Here is a 22,846-nt window from a genome sequence, read left to right as displayed (position 1 = left end):
GGCTGTAAACAGACGAATCACTACGAGTCTGATCTAGAAGTGAGACCCTGAACACCCTGTAGGCCCTTGCCTAAAAATAAAAAAAAAATTAAAAAGATAAAGTTTACACATTTTAATCAACAGTAAATGTATAAATAATTCATAATACTCTGCCTCTTAAGATAATGCTTCACACAGTAAGTACATCATAGAATTTAGAATATTAGTCACTAAATGATCAATTTAAAATTACTTGTTCCAATGTAATAAAGATATATGGGATCCTAGTGATCCTCTTGGCTCAACAACGACAGCCTCTTAAAACATGTGGTTTCGAAATGCTTAAAACCTAAGATAAATGTGCACTCATCACTGTTTCCAGTGTTAAATTTTAAACTAGTATTTCTTTGCTTAACAATTCTGATACATTATAAACAATAACCATATTCCACACAGCTTAAGAAGTCAGTACACTGAAAGTATTCAACCATTACTCATGTTATAACCACAGAATAGCTACTTGCTCAAATGTATTAAAGATAAATTAAAACATAAAACATTAACTTCTATTAAATTTATGTGGTATGTACAAGAGCCTGTCAAACACATATAGAATATGAGTTCAGCACAAATTGGTCATATCTATAAGAATATAGTCAAGATATCAAAAAAATTACAGTGTTAGATATAATCTGATGAAAATGTACATGGTAGCTGTGCATTTTTCCTTTGATCATCCTTTGTATTGCTTCATATATAGCTTGATTTTCCATTTTAAAAGCCAAAACATAAAACATTAACTTCTATTAAATTCATGTGGTATGTACAAGTCTATTATATTAGTTTTTCCTATAAAAAATATTTGCACTTTGAATCAATGATAATTAAAAATCAGAATTTCCTGTTTAAAGATATATGTCTACCCTCCAAGGAGTCAAATGAGAAAAAAAGGGAGGGAGAGAGGGAGACAAATGGTAGAATGGCAAGCTAGAACTCAGTCTCTCCGAGATTTGAAACCCAGACACTGGAGGATAACAACATGGGGAAGAAAAGATAGGCTGTTCCCTAGGAATCAGGAAGGATCTGACAGGAAAACTAAAGCCTACAAAGAAACTGGACATAGAACACATTATGAAGAAGGAAAGGAAATATCTGCACTTTCTCCCCAGCTCCCATCTTGTGGCTCACAGGAAAGGAAATAAATCGACAAAGGAAAAAATGAAAGCTTATGACTCCAGAGGACTTTAGGGAGAAATGGAACAGAGTTCCACTGAGTGCTGTGTTCACCAGGGAAAGCACAGGATTTTACTCCCACAGGTGCTCTTTAACAGGCAACTGCTGGTGAATAACTCCAGTCCAAGCTGCCATCGTAAGAGTGCCTGATCAAACACCATTCCAATGATGGATTGTTTAAACACTGAAGTTAGAGCAGCCATGAGACAGCTTCACTTCAGGGCTCCCAGTGCTATGTTCTCACAGTGACTGGATGAAAAAACAGCCATTAGAGACAGTCTTGGTCAGGAAATGGGTTGGAAAGTGACACCAAGGGGTCCAAGCTAAAGAACACAAGCCCTACCCCTATATTCAGAAGCCAGGCTCAATCTGAGCTGCTCTAGATTTGAAAGTCCTGTCATTAAAGGCTTTATCCTACTGCCTCTATCCAACACAGACCTTCTTTACTAATGTGAGCAGAGACACACCTTGACTTGGTCACTGTCCCAAATCTCTCTTTCTCATACATGTATTATTTATTATTATCATTATTTCTTTTTGCTTGTTTCAATTGTTCTTCACTTTTTCACCAATTTATTAGGGTTTATGGAATTTCCCTTTGTCCTTTTTCTTTACTTATGTCTTTTCTTTTTCCCTTTTTCTCCTTTTAAATTCTTATTTTTAACCCTCATAGCTTTCCTTCCTTTCTTTTTTTTTTTTTTTTTTTTTTTAAGTACTAGGGATTGAATTCAGGACCTTGTACTTGCCAGGTAGGCACTTATTGTACTGAGCTATCTCCCTGACCCTCTTCCTTTATCTTTTATCTACTTCTCATCAGCATTTTTTCTTACCGGTGCCTAATTCTATAAACATACTTCTACTCCCCTGTAAAAGCCCTTGTACCATGTCTCCTTCCACCTGCTTCTCCTTCTCCTCCTCCTCCTTATAGCTTAAGGTTTCAAATTTTTCTTTCTTGTTTCCAACTCCCTATATCTTTAGTCTGATTAATCTTTAGACAGTTAACTCTATAAAATTACTCTTGAATTCTGTTCTACCATTAGAGGAGACACAGTTGTCACATTAGTACATGCTATTAGTCAATGCCTGAGTTTTAGTAATGTCTACACCATAACTGTGAGTTTTTTCCCTACGGTTAAGGGTGGTAGGTATTTGGTTCCTTTGTTATGTTAATATACACTCTGTCTTAGATAATACTACTTTAACTGATTTGCTTATTACCAAGGTCACATAATTACTGCTATTAATCATTTTTCTCTGTAAGCCAACACTTAACATTTCCCTTGTGACACTAAAAATACAGTAGTACCTTAGTTCACAAATGTTTCTGTTTGAAAACAATGTGATTTACAAACAAAAGCATTTGGCAAAATTTTACTTCCAATCACAAACTCTTCATCAGATGACAAACATGGCCATGGCTATCTTCCCCACACAAACACAAATACAGCCATCTTCTCCAAAATCGTAAAATAAATTATGTTCATAAAACGAGTTACCACTGTACTACGATACGTTATTTCCAAAGAATTCCATGCTGAGTCAAATACACTGAAACCTCCCCTCCTAAATTAACCAAGGTAATCAGATCTTGGCGCTGAGGCAAAGGTCTATAGGTAGGCTCACCCAAAGTACATCACTAAAAAATGACTACAGAGATTTATTTCTATACTAACAATAGTCTTTACAATGTAAAACTTCACAAACCTCAAAATAAAACAAAACAAAACACAATAGGAACATAACAAGACACAGTATCAAAATACTTATCAAAACTCCTAACTCCCCAAAGCCAAGGAAAGGACTGCTGAAAATAGTAGCACACTCACAGATTACACAAACGTGTAACAGAAGACGTGAGAAAACAAAGAGGTACTTAGTGGGATCACAGCAGGTATAACTAAACAGATGATGGGAAGTACTAAACAAAATGAACAAAGACCTTTCAAAGACAGTAACAAAAAGCTAGCTCAGCTAAACAAAACTATACAAAATATGAATGACTAGTTTAGTAAAGACTAGAGTCCATGAAATGGTTTCAATAATACCCAGGAAATGAGAGGGGCCGGGGAGATAGCTCAGTAGAATAATGGCTTGCCTAGCAAGTGCAAGGGCTTGAGTTCAATCCCCAGTTCCACCAAAAAAAAAAAAAAAAGAAAGAAAATCATATTGAGGGCTGGCCACATAGCACAGTGAATTAAAGCTCCTCCTTAGGCGGACCAGAGTTCGATCCCCAGTGTGCCATGCTGGCCCAGTCCCTGGGGAGCACTAAGAAGTGACTGAGACCAGGCATGGTAGTGCAGGGCTATAATCCCAGTGCTTGAGAGGCTGAAAACAGGAGAATCACTATGAGTCCGATCTGTGTAGTGAGCCACTGTAGACTCTGTACTAAATACATTTTTAAAAAAAAAGTACTGAAAGTATGGGCAACAGAAGTGACTGATGTAAGAACAGAATTTCACAACTAGAAGACAATGCTGCCTTCAGAGACCAATTACTTGAAAATGCCCTAAAAGCAAAAAAAGAACAGGAAAAATAGTATTTGACTGTAAGTGGAGTAAGTGAAAAATTGAAAGACAACACAAATGGCATAAAAATCCTGTCAACAGTAATAGCAGAAAAATTCCCAAATATAGGAGAAAAAATATACATACAGGTAAGTGGTGTAGAATTCCAAACTGGCATGACCAAAAAAGAACCTCCTTATACATTGTACTCAAAGTACCAAAAGTCCACCACAGGAACAAAGTCTCAAAAACTGTTAGAGAAAAGCAATGAATAACAGAGAGAAACCCACCAGAATCACAGTAGACTTATCAACAAAAACCTTGAAGGCCAGAAAGACTTGGAGTGTTTCAAATCCTAAAAGATAAATAGGATATCCACATGCAGAGCATTGAGTGTAGCCCCATACACCTAACCATGTATTAAACTAAAATCAAAGTAAATTAAGGATTTAAATGCTGAAACAGAAACAATCTCCTGGAAGATAAAATAGGTACAACTCTTAAAAGACAGAGCTACAGACAAGGCCTTTTGGGTTTATTTAAATTATTTCTTTTAAAATCTTATTTATTTGTGTATTTGATACAGGGTCTCACTAGCAGCTGGGACTCATAGTGGTCCTCCTGTCTCAGCCTCTCCAATTCTGGGATTACAGGAGTGTGTCACCACACCCAGTTTCAGTGCCCTGCATAGCATGTGGTACCGAGTGTCAAACCTGGGTCCTTGCACTTGACAGGCAGGTACTCAGACCTCCGAGTTATCTCCCCTGCCTCACAAGGCCTTTTTTAACAGAACCTCAATGACACAAGAAATAATACCAAGAACCTATCAAATTAAAGACTCTGCGCAACCAACAAAACAAACAGAATAAAGAGACAAACTAGACATGGGGATTTTTTTTTTCAAGCTATTCTTCAGACAAAGGACAAATATTTAGAGTATATCAAGAAACCAAAAAGATTAGAGCACCCAGATTTAAAAACCCAATCAAAAATTGGACAACTAGAATAAGAAACACTTCTTACATAAGGAAGTATAAATGCCTATTAAATATGTGAAAAAAATGTTTAACATCACTGGCCACTCAAAAATTAAAACAAAACTGAGATTCTATCTCCCTCCAGAAAAACAGGCTATTGAAATCAACCAATAACAAATGCTGCAGAAGGTATAGTGCAAAGGGAACCTTTCTCCATTGCTGGTGGGAGTACAGACAGTACAACCACTGTGGAGATCAGAATAGGAACTCCTCAAAAAACCAAGAGGTTCCATTTGGCCCCGTTGTTCCCTCTCTAGAAAAAATTAGACATTGTATTTTCATAATACATGCATATCCATGTTTATAGCATACAATTCATAATAACTAAGTCTTGGAAGCAGCCTATATTTCCATCAGCAAATGAATGGATAAAGAAAATGTGATATTTACACACAATGGACTATTGCTTTGCCACCAGGAAACACAGACTTGAGGCACAGGACAATGGGTGTTTTTTGAGACTATAATGTTAAGTGAAGCATATCAGACACACAAGCTTAAATATAAAATGGTTTCTCTCACATGAGAAAGTAAATATATGAAGTGCAAAATAAAAGATAGAGAGTAAGAAAAAAAGGGGAGAGAAAGTTACTATAACCCAACACAGCCAATACACCCAAAGGATACACTGATTTAGTAGTAGAACTGTTTTATGGATTTTATATGATTTTGGTTTGCTAACTATTAAGTCTTATAATATACCTGATAAAGACTTATAAAATATACAAATCTGTTGCTGGAAAAAGAAAAAATTAAATGGAGGTGGAGGGAAAGGAGAAAAAAGAATTAGTATGTGTTATGCACATGTACCAGTTCTCCATAATGAATGTCATCATTATGTACTCCAAAGATACACTCACGAAAGTTTTCTTTAAAAAGATTTTGTATACCCTAAATATCATTTTGGAAATAAATTTATAATAAATCATGTCACGATGGAATCATCTTTAAAGAAACAAAAACTAAAATAGATTTCCAAAACAGAATTCCATCAAGGGATCAAAATATAAAAGACTTGCTGAGCGTGGTGGCACATGCCTGTAATCCCAAGCAGTGGGGTGGCCAAGGCATGAAGACACTGCTATAAGTTCAAGGCCAGTAAGGACTACGAAGTGAGTTCTAGGCCAGCCCGAACTGCATATTGAAGCACTGTCTCAAAAAATATGGAAAAAAAGATATATATATATATATTTTTTTTTTAACGCTGTAAACAAAAAAAAAAAATCAAACAAGAAGTTAAAAACAGGGAATTTCACAATCCCTCATCCAACTACCTCAAGTTTAAAGGAAAAAATATGAAGTAATATATCCAACATACAGCATGAAGACTTTAGAAATTTTAAGACAGAGATAAATTTTCAAACTGAGTCACACCTAGTATTTTCAAACAATTCTAAAAAATCAATTATAAAGAAACAATGCTAAAATTTTGCAATGCAAAATAGTCATCTGAAGTAACTTGTCTGCTACAATTAAGATCTACAAAGGTTCCCCAAACTCAACAGATGCCATTCTCCCTTCTCTCAGCCTATCCTACCCTATCACTCAAAATTCAACTCAAATCTTGATCCTCTGTGAACCTTACCAAATATTATTTCAAAAATGATTTTATGCCACCTACAACTTTCATTTGACATTCAATCTATATTACCTTATGCCTTATTGTGTGTGTGTGTGTGTGTGTGTGTGTGTGTGTGTATTTGGATTGAGACAGGTCTCACTAGATAGCCCAATTTGGCCTTGAACTCACTATGTAGTCCAGGCTGGCCTCAAAATGGCAGTGATCCTCCTACCTCAACCTCCCAAATACCGGGTTGACAGGCATGTGCCACCAAGCCCAGCCACACTTTATTTCACACCTTAATTGCATTTCTTGGAATTTCATTTAAACTGCTGGCTCTCACAAGCTAAAGATGCTGTCTTCCAAGATGCTTTTTTCCTAATCTTCCAAAGGCCACTGCATTCAGAAGAAGTCAAACACCAACTGGACTTGAAACTAGCTCTTGAATATAACTTTATTCTTTTTTTCCTAAATCCATGAATAAGTTTTACATTTGTATTCATAACTAATGTCCCTGGAGATCTTAAGAGGAAAAACACAAATAGCAAGAGATTATTTCATTTAATGTTCAAAGTTATAAGTCAAAGTACTTATCCTAAACAGCAATCAGCAGTGTTTCTTATTGGCTGATGGCAAGCAACTCAGTAAAAGAGAACAAAATAATTACCTTATAGAAGGGGACAGGGAAATAGAAATACATCCTCTATGCAATAAAACAATTACTGTTAACCAGTATCAGTGCCAGTCTTCATGAATTCCCCTAAGGGATGAAACTACAACGATGAATAGCCTTGTGAAATAATAAAATTCCAACAAAGTCTAAAACTTTTATATACTATTATCAATTTCTAAAGAGTGTATTGTAAGACAAACGTATGTATTATTCTGTCCTCCCAAACTTTTAGTATTGCTCAGAAGACACAGAATGCAAACTATAGTTCATGATTATTATAAAGCACGAGTTAAAAAATAAAAGACTCAATTCAACTTTTAAAAAAAATTTTAATGATCTAACTATTAAAAAACAAAAAATAAAGATTTTGACCATGAATTTCCCCAAGTGATTAAAAACAAAGCAAAGAAGACAAATATTTAAACATCTTTCTAGTTCTAAATTTAACTCTCCCATTCAAAGGGTTAAAAAGTACCAAGATCTGTTAAGTTTCATAATTATCACTTACATCGTTTCTTTCTTAGACTTTAAGTATGTAGTTCAGCTGGTAGCCAAGACAATACAAATGGACTCTATTTAAGAATTAGTCTTATACTAGCTTTTACTGGAAATTCTAGAATACTAATAGGGACTTTCCTTTAAGAATATTTCCTTGCTGTTATGAGCTCTGGTTAATTAAGAAGCATTAAGTTTTCTTGCTCAGTATAGCTCCTCACTGATTTTTCAAAGAAACTAAAAAGGCTGGGACTCCATTTGTGCTCTCATAAGAAATCTAATTATAAATTATCAATCTAAAAATATTGATAACATTCCTAGTCAAATCAATTGTTACTGAAATTTTCACGTCTTTCATTCTCTCTACAGTTACAGGTAAAAACCATGAGTATATATACCCACATACACTCCACCACTGTAGAGGTAGCTACTTTATGAACAACACTTATTTACAGTATCTCTATCAAAAGACATTGTACCTTATGACAACCTGTTTGCGTCAGCATATTTAATGTCTGCCTCTCTAAGAAGACTAAATATATTTGAGATCTAATGAAGTTTGAATCAAAACTGTTGGAAAATTACTTTATAAAATGATGTAGTCTATACCAGATTTTTAATTATACCTTTTTGCTTTACAGATTTTCATACCAGGACTACTTATAAATTATTAGTATTATTACAGAATTATTATAATAGAATTATTATTTCAGTTGGACCACTTAGATTTAATGAAGTGATGTAAAAAAATTTTTCTGAAAATATTTTAAATTAACATGTTTCTAATATTTTCAGGGAGATACTACAGTATCATTTCTATTTTTAATTTAAAACATTCAATGAATAAATTAAAAATAATCACTGACATCTACATTCTAACATGTACACAATTCGTTTGACTTACTAGGACATGGAAATCTTACAGGAATTTAGCTTTCAAAAAGAGATTGATGACTTAAATTGTTGGATATTGCCTCACTCTTTCCATGGATGAAACTTAACAGTCTGACAAACCTGTACATTATGAGACTAGTCAGTTTCACATTGACAGGAAGGTAGATGGAGAGCTTCATTTCATTTAGCAGTTAGCAAATCCAGTGTTACAATATACCAATAGAATACTAAGATGGTATTTGTTGCAAAAGCAACTGGAATTTTGAGATGAATTTTTCTACTCAGCTCAACTTTGTGTGCTTGCTTACACCCAACAATGATGAGCCTATGTATGTGCACCAAAATCAGGAGTGATCCTTTGTGCTGAGCACTAAATTTATTAAAGTTCACAGCAATAAGAATTGGGAAAATGGGAGGGCCTTTGACAAGGGGTAAAAGTGGTTGGCTGCTGTTCTGTAGTAGTTAAGGACTACAGCAATAAATGTTAATGCAAGGATACCATCAAAATAAAAGAAATGAACAAACAATCTGACTCACTTTCCTCACCTAAAAAAGGTAGGTAGGTAGGTATGTAAGAAAAGGAAGGTAGGTAAGAAGGAAATCTAATGTGTTGATTAGCAAGTGTTGAGGATTTACATGGGTAGAGAACATTTAAATTTCCTAAACACAACTTACAATCAAATTGAAAAACCAGAAGAAAAAAGATACACAATCTCAGAGTTTAGTAAGAGGTGTCAAAACTATATGCATGTATTTGGATCTTTAGGTCTTTGTTCCCAAGTAAACTTTTAAAAGAGCAAATTGCATTCACCAACTTAAGACTAGAGAATCAGTAACTTCCTATTTAGTTCATAACATAATGGAAATACCAATCTCTCAGCTTGGAAAAATCCTTTGCTTGAGTTGAGTCTTTTATTTGATTAAGAAGAATACTCACATGTGTGGGTTTTGGACTCCTGTTGTATTGGGATTCAGAGTAAACCTTGCTGTAGATTTGACAGGTGGGTTTGCAAAATTCAACTTCAGTGCTTTGCGTTTACCTGAGAAATAACAAATAAGAAGTAAAAGTTCCAAGTACTATAGAACAAGAATTTTTCTGATAGCATTAGAAATTCATACTGACAGAAAACTTTGCTTGAACAAATAATATAGGACAGTATTTTGAAAGGCAATAATGAATTTCTTAAAAATAAAATAAATGAAAATCATTTAAATTTGTTACTAAGCACAAATTACTCAGTACACTACAATCTATTACTAATCATGCTCAGCACTTCAAGTTTCCATTTTTCAAAGGTATTAACACACTATTGCAAAGGAAAATACCAGTCACTGTAAGATCATTTATTTCACCAGATCTACCAAAAACTTATAAAATGTTGTATCTCCAGTGCTATAATTTACTATCCTTAATAATAAAAACTATTTTGACTCAAGTTTAATATAAACATTCATTTTAGGAACTAAAGCATTCTGCAACCATAATGGGTTAAATCCATAATGGCAGTCAAACTCAAGTTAATAACAGGTATTCTCAACAATATATTATTGAAGCAGTTTCTTTAGGGTGTGAAGGAGAGTTAACAACTTTTATTTACAAAAGTAAAACATATTTAATATAGAAAAGCCAGAAAATTAAGAGATTAACATACACAAGATTTATAAATATAAATGCACATAACACATAGGATTTTCTAAAAAATTATATACTTATTAATCCAATTACCCCCAAATAATCACTGTTTACTTTTTACTACATACTTTTTTCTACATACAAATACAAACGTGTGTTTTCTCTGTAATTTAAATAGACCGGGACACTATTTCTTCTTTTCTTTTTTGGTTTAGTTGTTTGTTTTGAGGTTAGCTGGTTGGTTGGGTGGGTGGATGGGTGGCTGGCTGGCTGGCTGGTTTTTGAGACCAGGTTTGCTATGTAGCTCAGAATGGCACTGAACTCACCATATGATACAGGCTGGCTTCAAACTCACAATCCTCCTACATCAGCCTCCCAGTGCTGGGATTAAAGGCCTACACCACCACACCTGAAGATGGCACTTCTTGTTTATGAACCACATTTCTTTATCAATACAAATTACACAATCATGTTTTTATACTTTATATAGATACTCTGTAACAGAGATTGAGCCGTAAGGATTTGCAGCAAATCTTGGCTTCAAGTTCACGTTAATAACACTTCTACCTGCACTCAATCTTCAAAATTTATTATATGTGTATCAATCTACTTTTTAAAAAATTGCAAGCCTTTTTCCCCACTTCAATGGATTCAGAAGATCTTGGAAGGGATACAAGGGTAAACCCACAAAGCTGTATGCCACAACTCCCAGATCAGTTATCAGCAATGAGCCTTTCTCTATGACTGTGTAAATTTCCAAGAAAACTATATACATTCAGTTTCAAGAACAGTACACCACAAATTTTCTACAAATACCCTTTCAGGTATCAAATGTTTTTTAAACCATTCTTATCTGACAGCAGTAAAGGACATGCAAAGTACATCTGCAAATGGCATTCTATGAAAAATGGAAGATTTCCCCCTATTAAAAAATAAAGTGGTTTCAACAATGGCTGTTATGGAACATATTGTTTTCTTCAAATTAGCTGTTACTTTTCGGATTACCAGGCGTAAGATGCAAAATAAATTTAAGAAATTGTTACCTAAAAATAAAAAAAATAAAAATTAATAAATAAAGTGGGGCTGGGGATTTGGCTCAGCGGTGGAAAGCTTGCCTAGCAAGCTGAAAGCTCTGGATCCAGTCCTCAGCACCAAAAACAAAAAGTATATATTACCAAAAAGGAAAGTTTAAAAACTTAAAATATGGTAAATCCTTACAATACAAAATCAGGAACTTCTAATATACAAAGACATCACACAAATGAAAGAACAAAAAAAACTTGACAAGGATATGAACATACAAACTAGAAAAATAATGTGAAATTATATTAACACCAAAAACATTTTAAAACTTTTGCTCAGGTGAGGTTTTATACTAGAAAGAAATGCATAGTCAACGTTGACCAGAATGACTTCGTAGAAGAATCATTAATATAATAAATTGCTTACAGAAAAGTAAATTGAATCTTGTGATGAGAGTTCAGCAATATATCCAAAAATAGTTTTGATGATTCCGTTTTTTTACTTATTGGAAATTTGTCTTCAATATTTTAAGGCAGAGGTTTATTCCCATATCTAACCAAATTTATTACACTGTATTCTGATACTACATGAGACTTATGTGTCTTTCCTTCAATTTTCTCCTTTTTTTAATGAGAATATCTGTAATTCAATACTTGCTCCACCGTTGTTTTGAAACACGTACTTCAGCTTGTCTTCTAGTTTCTATGTCAAAAACTGGAAAAAGATTATTATTTGTGAATGGGTAATACTGAGTCTTCTATTTTTCCCCCCTGTTTGAGACAGAGTCTTACTACATAGTTTAAACTGACCTTGACTTCACTATGTAGCACAGGCTGGCCTCAAACTTACAAGGCTCCTCCTGCCTCAGCCTCCCAATGCAACAATTATAGGTATGGACCACCACACACAACAATACTTTAAGTCATCCCTACTGGACAGAACTGATTTTGATAAGACTGAGGTCGTCTTCTAAACTAATATTTAGGTAAAATTTTAATCTGAGTTGACAGCATAATAAGGTAAAACTTTTAGAATGTTAAGATAGTGTGAATGCATTTAGAAGGAAGATACATGTGAATTCAGTATTTAGAAACCAGAGGGCAGACTAGAGCGGGCTGAATGGTACCCCCAAAGATATCAGGCCCTAATCCCTGTGAGCCAGGAGATTAGGACTATGCGAACAGGCTGAGGACCTGTCAATAACTAAGATCCAGGAAGCATACAGAAAAAGTTTCCAAAAGCTCACATCTGGGACCAATCAGAGAATGCTATCTTCAATTCTTGCAAGAATGCAATCAGGTTTTTGGCAGGATGGCCTAGAGCTGATGTTAGCCTGAGGAGTGAAGGATACAAATGATAGCCACCATTGAGCTCCTGGCCATTGTGCTTCTCTGTGTTCTGCTCTCATCCTGTATAGTATGTTTCCTTTACTATTTATAACTGTCCCACAATCATTCTGCAGAGCACGTTTCTTTCCCTACCTTTAATAAATGTAAAATGTCATTACTATACCTATTGCTCTTGTTCTGACCAATTCTTTGTGACAAAAAGAACCTAGAGGCTGAGTGTGGTGGTGTACACCTATAATCCCAGCACTTGAGAAGTTGAAGCAGGAGGACTGCTGCAAATTCCAGACCAATCTGAGCTACAAAGTGAGCTCAAGTCAGGCCTGGAGTACACAGCAAGACCCTGTCTCAAAAAGATTAAAAAAAAAAAAAAAAAAAAAAAACCTAGCAAACCCCTTTGAAAAGGTAACCCTAGAACCACAGAACCAGGCAACATCAAGAATTTATGAATATAAATTTATTAATAAGTGTATTATTTTATGTAAACTATATGCACAAAATATTAAAGAACTTTACAATCCTAAATCTGAATTAGTTCAAAGCCAGTAAAGCCTCAAGTCAAGAGCTGAGCATCACCTGTTATATGTGTCTAAAACTATCTAATACATCATCCATGATCTCCACATAAAAACAAAACATAGTAAGATCATATGCAAGACAAAACTAGAACAAAGAATCACTGAAAATTATCCAAAGAAAAACAAGATACTGGAACTTTCTTCAAAAGCTCAGTTCAGGGGATAGTAAGGAAACTCTACAAGCAAATAATAAAATTAGCCAAGTAGAGACTTACTCTAAGTGTTTTTGTTTTTGTTGTTTGGTTTTAACGTATTTGGTACATGGTCTTACTATGCATCTTGGACTCCTAGTGATCCACCTGTTTTCAGTCTCCCCAGTGCTGGCAATACAGGCAGATTACAGGCGTGAGCCACCACACCTGGCCTCATTGACTGGCTCAGGACACCCCGGGAGTGGGGCCTGCATGGTATGTGGCGGAGGGTATCAAATCTGGGTTCCTGCGTTTGCCTAGGCAGGTGCCTCATTCACTGAGCTATCTCGCTGGTCCTTCAAACTGTTTTCTTCAAAACAAATACATGTATTTAAAATACACAGAAGCCGATGTGGTCTTGTACTATAATCTCAGCACTCAGAAAGCTGAGACAGGAGGATCACTAGTTCAAGGCCAGCTTGGTTGCACTACATAATGAGTTAGAGATCAGCCTGAACTGTACAGCGAAACCCTGTCTCAAAAAAGAAACTAAATAAACAAATAAAATGCACATCATTTGGGTGTTACGGCACAAGCCTATAATCCTAGCCCTTGGAGTCTGAAGAAAGAGGACTGCCATGAGTTCAAGACAAGCCTGAACTATGTAGTAAGAGTTTATCTCATAAAACCAAAATTTAATTAATTTCAAAAACACAAAGATTCTTTTTCAGCCTTGTCTTCACAATTGAACCAAATACTACAGTTATCTCAAACTTTCACTAAAACACCGTAATAACTTGATAAAAGTTCATAGTGTCTCCAAGCAAACATGACTCAATCCTAAAACCAGTGTCAATGAGTCCAGGGTTAGAACAAGTTCCACTGTCTATTCTCATGAGTATACCACACCTCTCCAAATGATGATTAGATTAAGATGAATCCAGAAGGTAGTCTGGAGAATGAAAAAGCCATAAAAGTCAAGTGAAGGGCATATTCAGGGAAGGCAGAAAGGGGGGTGGCTTTTACAACATGCAGTAGAGGCTGCTTACTAGCCACTCTTTCTGCCTATCTTACACAAGAGCTTCTATTCTCCCTCTATTCCCAACCCCAGCATCCCCCCACTCTCTCATTCCCTTTCTCTATACCAAAACCTCTGTCAGTGCTGCCTTTTCAATTTCATTTTCTCAAGGAACCAAAAAATCAAAAGATCAAATCCTGCCACTATGTATTCAGGTTGCTGTTTGCATATCTGGTGCTGGGAATTGAAACCAAGTCCTTAAGCAAGTCCAGAACCTGCTCTGTCAATGAGCTACACCTCCAGCCCAAAATCAGATATCGGAATCATAAAAATTACAAAGAAATACAACATTAGTAGTTTTTTTTTCCAAAGGTCTAAATCAATTTTCACTGGAAGAAAATAATACTATAATAGCCTGAGTTTTTTAGGTAACAATAGAGGTTATAGTATTCGTATAACAGTTCAAAATAACTGATTGAGAAAGATTATAAATTTGTGATCTTATTCCATCAGTGGAACTGTCCTGCAATCAATAACCAGGCATGGTCACACATCTTAAATTATTTATATAGAAGAGCTTTCACGTGAGGATACTCTTTGTAGACTAAAACCTAAGATCACTGACTGATACATAAAACATTCAAGTGTTTATTGATCTAGGAATAAATTTGATATGCAAAGCACCAGACACTCAACTCTAGCTGGTTAAAATACAAATTAATTTTGCAATCCATTTCTGTTGTTTGCAACCCAGAATTTGATTAATAAGGAAAATCACATCTATCCTCCTCACACTTCCCAAGCACTGCTCTACCCTTAAGAGGCAACACTGCTTAGCTTTTATCCAGTCACGGGCCCCAGGGGGAAAAAAAAAAAAAAAAAAAAAGATAAAGAAGAATTAATTCCTTGGATAAATTAGAATTATACTTGGTCCAGATGCTGGCCTACATAATTCAGCAACTGTAGGCCCTACCCAGCCACTTCATGGGCTGAGAGGGGCAACTTCTCAGGACCACCCTCAAAATTCTGGTGTCCAATCTCTCTGTGGAGACCACACTACACAGAAGTATTATTGCTCATTTGATTTTTCATGTTTATTAAAATTTGTCTTATGTAGTTGGGTGCTCCTACGTTGTGTGTATATCTCTTACTCTTGTAGTTTTCCCCTAACAAATATGTAGTGACCTTGGGGTAAAAGGAACCCTTCTCAACTATTGGTGGGAGTGTAGATTGGTACAACCACTATGGAAATCAATGTGGAGAGTTCTCAAAATAACTAGGATTTCAGGTCTCATTAAAACCACTTCTAGTTATTTTTCCAGAAGAACTGAAACCATACCACAGCAATATTTGTGCACCCATGTTTATAGTAATACAATTTATCATAGCTGGATCTTGGAAAAAAACCCAAAGGCCCAACTGAGGAATGGATAAAGAAGATGTGTTATTTTTACACAATGGAGTATTATTTGGCTATAAAAAGGATAAATTTGAGGCTTTTATTGGTAAATGGATACAACTAGACACCATACTCTCAAGTAAAATAACTCAGAACCACATGTGCAAATATTGTATTGTGTCTTTAGTGGAAGAAACTAAGAGAATAAATAATATCTGAAGGGCACATTAGATACTTGAAAAGAGAATCAATCTGGTCCTAAATTCAATCCCCAGTACAAAAACAAAAAAAAAAAATCAATCTGTTCAGAAGGAATTACTGAAGTGGGGAGAAGAACAGGAGGAGAGTGGAGAAATATCTATGTATGTATGCAGGATGGCTGGATAACTGTACTATGGATTTCTGCTGGCCTATGGAGCAGTTAAGGAACAGTTAATGCTTTACTTTTCTTTTGTTTCTTTTTTCTCTCTTCTTAAATACTTACAACTTTTTTTTTCCTTTTTTCTTTCTTTTTCCAATTTTGCATGTATGTATCCGGTAATCTAAATAAGCTGAAGATAACACTATGTCATAAAACAAATACTGTCGAATTCATATGATTTTGTTTAGTGAAATTCTGTATCACTTCTAATTTTTATTACTATTTGGTATTCTCCTTAAAAAACAAAAGTAAAAAGTAAAATTTTAAAAACTAAAAAAGAATACTTTAAAAATGCAATGGTTGGCAAATAGGTATAAAAAATGTTGAACCTACTATGTATTAGTTTTATTAAAGTCTAACTGAAAAATAATTATAGAATTGTCCAAAAAAATAAAACTGGGAAAAAGTCTGACAGCTTTTAAAACAATTAAATATATTAACCACACTAATCGTAACCCTTTGAACACTGATGTCCAGTTTCTTCATTCTTATAACAGCACACACCCTAACAATCTTCCAGTGACCTTGCAGGCCTTTGACTTTGCACTGGTGCTACATACTTCATTCTTTCTCGTCTGAAGTTCCCATTTTCTTGGGCTGAGTGAGCCATCTAGTGGATCTTCTAGTGCTCTAGTGCAGACAACTATTGCAGATTCTGCCACCTCTGATCCTGTAAATGACCACTGTGGACTCTCCTGCCTCTGATCATGTAAGCCTAACTGATAAATCCACTTATATAATTACGTATTTATCTTCTCTTGACTCTCTTCCTTTAGAGAACCTTAACTAATAGAAATTTTGGCACTGAACATGGGGTGGCTGTTATGACTATACCTGGCCATTGGTTTAAAAACCTTTATAACTGATTTATAAAAGGGGGTTAGAAAAATTTAAATTTGAAAGTGCCAACTAGAAGAGCTCTAGAATGCTGTAACATTAATTCTGTGCTTAAACATTAATTCTGAGTGACTTTCAGAAGACCAGAATGCTGACAGAAGTGCAGAGAGCAAAGGTCAGTCTCATGAGGCTTCAGGTGGCAGTAAGAATTATGCTGGAAAAGGTGATACATGTTTCATTATGACAAAGAATTTGTCTGTTTTACCCACATCCTAAGCCTCTGTATGCAACTGAATTTAAGGTGGGCTGGAGGATGAAATTTCAAGATAGCTCAACATTCAGACCAGGGCATGATATACTTTTTAGCCAGATCTACAGTGAGAATCAAGAGGGAAAAATCAGAATTAAGTGATTTGTTTCCCTGAGTTCATCCTTCCAGACACTCAGAGGGGCCTACAGCTGTGATCCAAGGAGACCAGGCAACTATTCAAACTGTAACAGACCTTGGTGCCAATCACAGGCATTTAGAACGCAGGAGTTAGGGGTCACAGATGTTTCCACCCAGATTTCAGAAGCAGGCAGGGAGGCAAAGCAGTGTGCCCCTGAAAAGGCAAAGCTTGAAGCTAAGAGAATGAAGCCAATAAAGCAGCAGAAACCCCAAGAAGTTGGAGATACCAGAAATACAAATGGTCCACTGAGAAAAGCCATAGACAGTGAACAGAGCCAGCCCTAGAGAGAGGTTATGTGGGCTGCCACTAGTAATGCCATAGGAGTGAGGCTACTCAAACCCTTTGGAATTCACATCTCACTACAATTGGTCCAGGTGCTTAACATAAATTACAAAATTTGATATTTTACTCTGCTGAGTTTTGGTCTGTCTTTGGTCCAATTCCTTCCTACTCCCCTACTCTTTCTTTTTGGAATAAGAATAGTTACCCTGTGGTTATCTGATTAGTATCTACCTTCCTTGACATCTTCTTGCTATCTTCCAGGAGGACAAAAGTTATATTTCTTTCTTACATTCCTCAGTGCCTTGAACTATGCCAGATATATGTCTTTAACATCTACTCAGAAATACAGATGATTCAACAAATTACTATTGTGAACATAAAGAGACCTACTTTTTAAGAAGCAGTATTCATCAAACATCTCCAAATACCTTTATGGGGCCAGCCTGATAGCTCAGCAGACTAAAGCACCTGCTTAGGCAGAGCGCAGCAGCACAGGTGCATGCTGAGACTACGACTGAGACGGGGCACGGTGGTGCATACCTGTAATCCCAGCATTTGGGAGGCTGAAAACAAGAGAATCACAATGAGTCTGATCTACATAGTGAGACCCTGAGGACCCTGTCCTAAATACAGAGAAAAAAAAAAATCTTTATGACCAATCAATAACTACATTCCTAAGAAGTAATCCTAAACAATATTACAAACCAGGCATGGTGGCCCATACTTATAATCCCAGCACACAGGAAGCTCATGCAGGAGGGCTGCTGTGAGTGCAAGGCCAGCCTGAGCTACATAGTGATTTCATATTTAGCCTGAACTACATAAGACCCTGTTAAAAAAAAAATGCAGTTTTTCAAAAAAATATATACATAGATAGATATAGATATCCATAAATGGAATACTATATTACTTATTAACAAAAAATTGGGGCCAGTGAGATAGCTCAACAGACTAAAGCACCTACTTAGGCAAGTGCAGGGACCACAGTTTGAATCTCAGAACCACATGCCACACCAGCACCTGACCCAGGGTGGGCTGAGCCAGCCACAAAGTCTGGGCATAGTGGTACATGCCTATAATCTCAGCGCTGGGGAGGCTGAAAGCAGGAGGATCACCACAAGTCTGAGCTGCGCAGTGAGACCCTGTAACAGCCAAATACATTTTTAAATAAGACTACTAGCACCAGGAAACATGAATACATATTACTTAAATTAGGCAATAAGTAACATGAATAATAAATTATTAATTTATGAAAATATATCCATGATTATTTGCCCAAACTTAAATGAATCATTCTTGAAAATGTCACCTGTGATTAATTCAAGGTGCTATAATTGAACTTGTAATCCTACTGCCTCAGCTTCTCAAATGCTAGGAATAAAGGTGTTTACCACCACACCTATTTATTTCAGAATTTTCTAAAAGGGAAACCCTATTCTTTAAGTTCAATTTTGCCAGACATGTTGGCACTGGACTATAAATCCAGCACTCAAGAAGCTAAGACAGGATGTTCACAAGTCACTGGCCATAGTAAGTCAAAGCTAGCGTGAACTATATAGTGAGACCCTTTTATTTTTCCCTATAATTTTATTGATAAACAAATAGCAATGAGACAGTTTCAAACCAAATTGGTAGGGCAGTTTCAATAATTAACACACTGCATGCATACATACTTCCTAGTGCTTAATCGCTGTACAAGATGCGGACTTGATATTTTATTTACAAACACCATTAGAACAAATCCCTCCATTCACTGAGACAATCTAACTATATATCTACCCTAACAACTTTGAATACACAGGTACAAAATGGACATTCATCTGCATCCTCTTTTTTTGTTAAGTTCCATCATTTAAATATAATAGGTGTGTATGCCTGTAACACAAGCACTGGGGGAACTAAGACAAGCTGCATAGAGTATTTATTTATTTGGTACAGGGTTAATGTTCCAAATAAATAAAATATTTTAATTATTGTTTTATTTCATTTTGAAGAGTAAAAACAAAAGCAAGGCTAAAGATCAGAAACAAAGAAACAGTGTAACATACAACAATACTTATGTTACAGGTTTAATTCTTGCCTCTCTTGGAAAAAAAAAAAAAAAAAAAAGAAGAGGAGACAGGCTGCATTCTTTTCCAGGTTCCAAAACAACTCAGACAATGTCAGGCTGCAGTCTCCCTGGTCGGCCAGCTAGGGATTAATTAGCTACCTACCCAGTTCTTAGTAGGTTCAGTATTAGAGAAAATTTGGGTGCCTCCATGGAAAGGTAATGAAGTATAGTTTTGCTTCTTAATGACTAGCCATATGTAGATCTTAAATAAATTATACTCAGAAAAAATAAATAAATAAATAAATATAACAGGTGTGTAAACTCAGCAAAATATTCTAAAAGAGTTCAGTAATCCATAATAGTATTCGGTCTTCTGCTTCACTGGGAATGTCACAAATTGTTGACCTGAGTCCCCTACACTTCAACATAGCACCATGGCTTTACTTCTTACACTTCGTTTTTCTACTTTTATGCTGGATGATTAAGACCAAGGTAAAGCAGGACGTATGAAACAAGAGTTGTAGCTTTTGGGTCTGATAAGGTCAGTGAAATCCCCTCAGCATTTATCATGAGATCCTGTACCTCAGATTGTAGATCCTTTGTCAGTGTCAGCCATGTGGATGAGTCACGGACATTGCTTGGCCAATGTGCTCTCTGTGAGAGCCCGAGAATGATTTCTCTCCGTGTGTCTCTCCTTAGGCACACTCTACATCACAGATCACTTTCCTCTTTGGCCCCATAATCTCCTCGATCAGAAAATTTGGGACACTACCAAGTTACATGCTGTTGCACTACAAGATCTCATATGTCCTGCGTCTTAAGTGACCCTGGAAGGCTAGGACCAAAATATTGGCTTTCCTTGTAGCCCTCCTTTTTCTCTAATTATGGTCTGCAAACATAGATTGCTAACCATCCAGAAGACTAGCTTATTCTTATTACCATACAACCTACGCTGTTAGGCTTAACCTCACTATCTGTCTGAATATCAAACATCTTAGGCATAACATGAACAGGTATTTTTCATCAAGTATTGATACGCTGAACTTTAACTCCTTATAGAATATGATGAAAAAACATTTAAAAATTAGAATGTATTTTTAAAAATAGGCATAAAGAATTATATACTTATGTTTACACATGAGTCCAAAAATCTAACCACATACAACCTTGAAGCAGAACAGTCCCACAATATTCCTTTTCCGATCTCTTGCCTTCATTCACCAGCCCCTTCTTTTTGAACAATCATCTACAGGAGATACAGCACAACAGCAACTGACATGTCATGACAAGAAGCCCGTATACAGAAGACCAGAATGACAGGCACTCCAAGCATGAAACTACTACTACAGATTACCATCTTCAGTGTAGTTGCTTAGTTCACAGGTATCAGTATATATAGTCAGTATATATACTGTATAGGGATAGCATTAAATCTGTACAGCAATTTTGGGAGTATGGCCATCTTCACATCATTGGTTCTTCCTTTCCAGGAGCATGGAATATCTTTCCATTTTCTGAAATCCTCTACAATCTCTTTTTTAAGAGTACTGTAATTTTCCTTGAAAAGATCTTTGACTTCTTTAGTTAAATTCCAAGATATTTCATTTTCCTCGGTGCTATTGTAAAAGGTATTGTTTCTGTAATTTCCCTCTCAGCGTGTTTGTTGTCTGTGTAGTATATATATCAGTATATATTAGTCAGGGTGAGAATCTTTCCAATTAACTGCTAGATTCAAAAATCTTCTGGAGATTCTCAGGATCATTGCCTGACCTATCTCATACATATAGCTGTATGGCTTGACATTATCATCTTTCCTAGCTCTTCTCCTTTCCTGCTCTTGATTAGGTAGTCCTCGAGATCCTGCTTTCTTTATACATGTATTATACTTTTCTATTTGTATTTCTTCTTTTGAGTTCTCATACTAGGGAAACTATATGATATTTACACATATGTGTCTGGTTTATTTCACTTATGAGTACATGTTCAAGTGGCATCCACTAAGATATAAAGACTTCGAGTTTATCATTCTTTACAGCTGAGTAATACTCCATTGTATAAAAATATCATATTTTTTCCAGGTGATGGGCATCTTAGTTGTTTCCAAGATTTGGCTATCACAAATTGTGCTGCTATAAACACAGGCACACATATATCCCTATGATATGATGTTTTCAGATCCTCTGGGAAAATTCCCAGTAGAGTAATACATGGTTTAAATGGGATTTCCAGTCCAACATTTCTAAGTAGTCTCCACACTCATATCCATAACGGTTGCACCAGTGTACATTCCCACCAGCAGTGGAGAAGGGTTCCTTTTTCCCCACATCCTCTACAACATTTGTTGTTGGTTGATTTCTTTATGATAGCCATTCTTTCTAGGGTGAGATGATATCTCCAAGTTGTTTCAATTTGCATTTCCTGAATGGCTAGTGATGAGCATTTTTTCATATATTTATTCGCTTCTTTAATTTCATCCTCTGAGAAGCGTATGTTCGTCTCAGATGCCCATTTCAAGATTGACTCTTTAAATTCGTGGGCCCTAGTGTTTTATATTTCCTTATAAATTCTAGAGAGCAGAACTTTGAATACTTGTCATGATTTTTTCCAAATTTGAGGGTTGCCTTTTCACTTTGTTGGTAATTTCTTTTGACGTGAAAAACTTCTCAGTAAGACCAGGCCCTGTTGTTAATTATTTCAACTTTTTCGCGTGCAATTTGATTTCTGTTCATGAAGTCTTTGCCTACCCATAGGTATTCAAGCATTCCTCCTACTTTCTCTTCCAGGAGATTTAGTATCTCTGCTTTAATGTTTAATCTTTAATCCATCTAGACTTTAGTTTAGTGCATGGTGATAGACCTGGGTCAAGTTTTACTTTTCGGCATGTAGAGAGCCAGTTTTTCCAGCACCATTTGTTAAAGAGGCTATCTTTCTTCCAGTGAGTATGTTTGGCCCTTTTGTCAAAGATAAAGTGGTTGAGTGTGTTCGTAGGGGCTTCAGCGTCTTCTAAACTACTCCACTGATCCTCAGGTCTATTTTGTTGCCAGTACCATGCTGCTTCTATCACAGTAGAATTGTAGTATAATTTCAAGTCAGGAATTGTAATGCCTCCTGCCTTGCCTTTATTGCCCAGGATTGCCTTTGCTATTCTAGGTCTTTTCTGGCTCCAGATAAATTTTAGGAATGATTTCTCAACCTCTGTGAGGTATGTTGGTGGTAGTTTGATAGGGATAGCATTAAATCTGTACAGCAATTTTAGGAATATGGCCATCTTCACAATGTTGGTTCTTCCTATCCAGGAGCATG

General features: G+C 35.9%; 1 protein-coding gene and 1 non-coding gene across 3 annotated transcripts in view; one reads left to right on the top strand and one right to left on the bottom strand.

Annotated features, from left to right (window-relative positions):
- Positions 1 to 22,846, bottom strand: part of Map2k4 (mitogen-activated protein kinase kinase 4) — a 135,585-nt gene that overhangs the window by 74,182 nt on the left and 38,557 nt on the right. For both annotated transcript variants that reach the window (XM_004645174.1, XM_012517843.2), the window contains one exon: positions 9,314 to 9,416. In XM_004645174.1, coding sequence (XP_004645231.1) covers positions 9,314 to 9,416 — 103 coding nt within the window. The remainder of the gene's footprint in view (positions 1 to 9,313; positions 9,417 to 22,846) is intronic.
- LOC111813753 lies at positions 8,428 to 8,496 on the top strand. Its single transcript, XR_002818927.1, has one exon. It is a non-coding gene; the product is annotated as a small nucleolar RNA SNORD101 (small nucleolar RNA).

Source organism: Octodon degus, unplaced genomic scaffold (assembly GCF_000260255.1).
Source record: "Octodon degus isolate 3935 unplaced genomic scaffold, OctDeg1.0 scaffold00219, whole genome shotgun sequence".
NCBI classification, from domain to species: domain Eukaryota; kingdom Metazoa; phylum Chordata; class Mammalia; order Rodentia; family Octodontidae; genus Octodon; species Octodon degus.
This window is presented reverse-complemented; position numbering and strand designations above follow the sequence as displayed.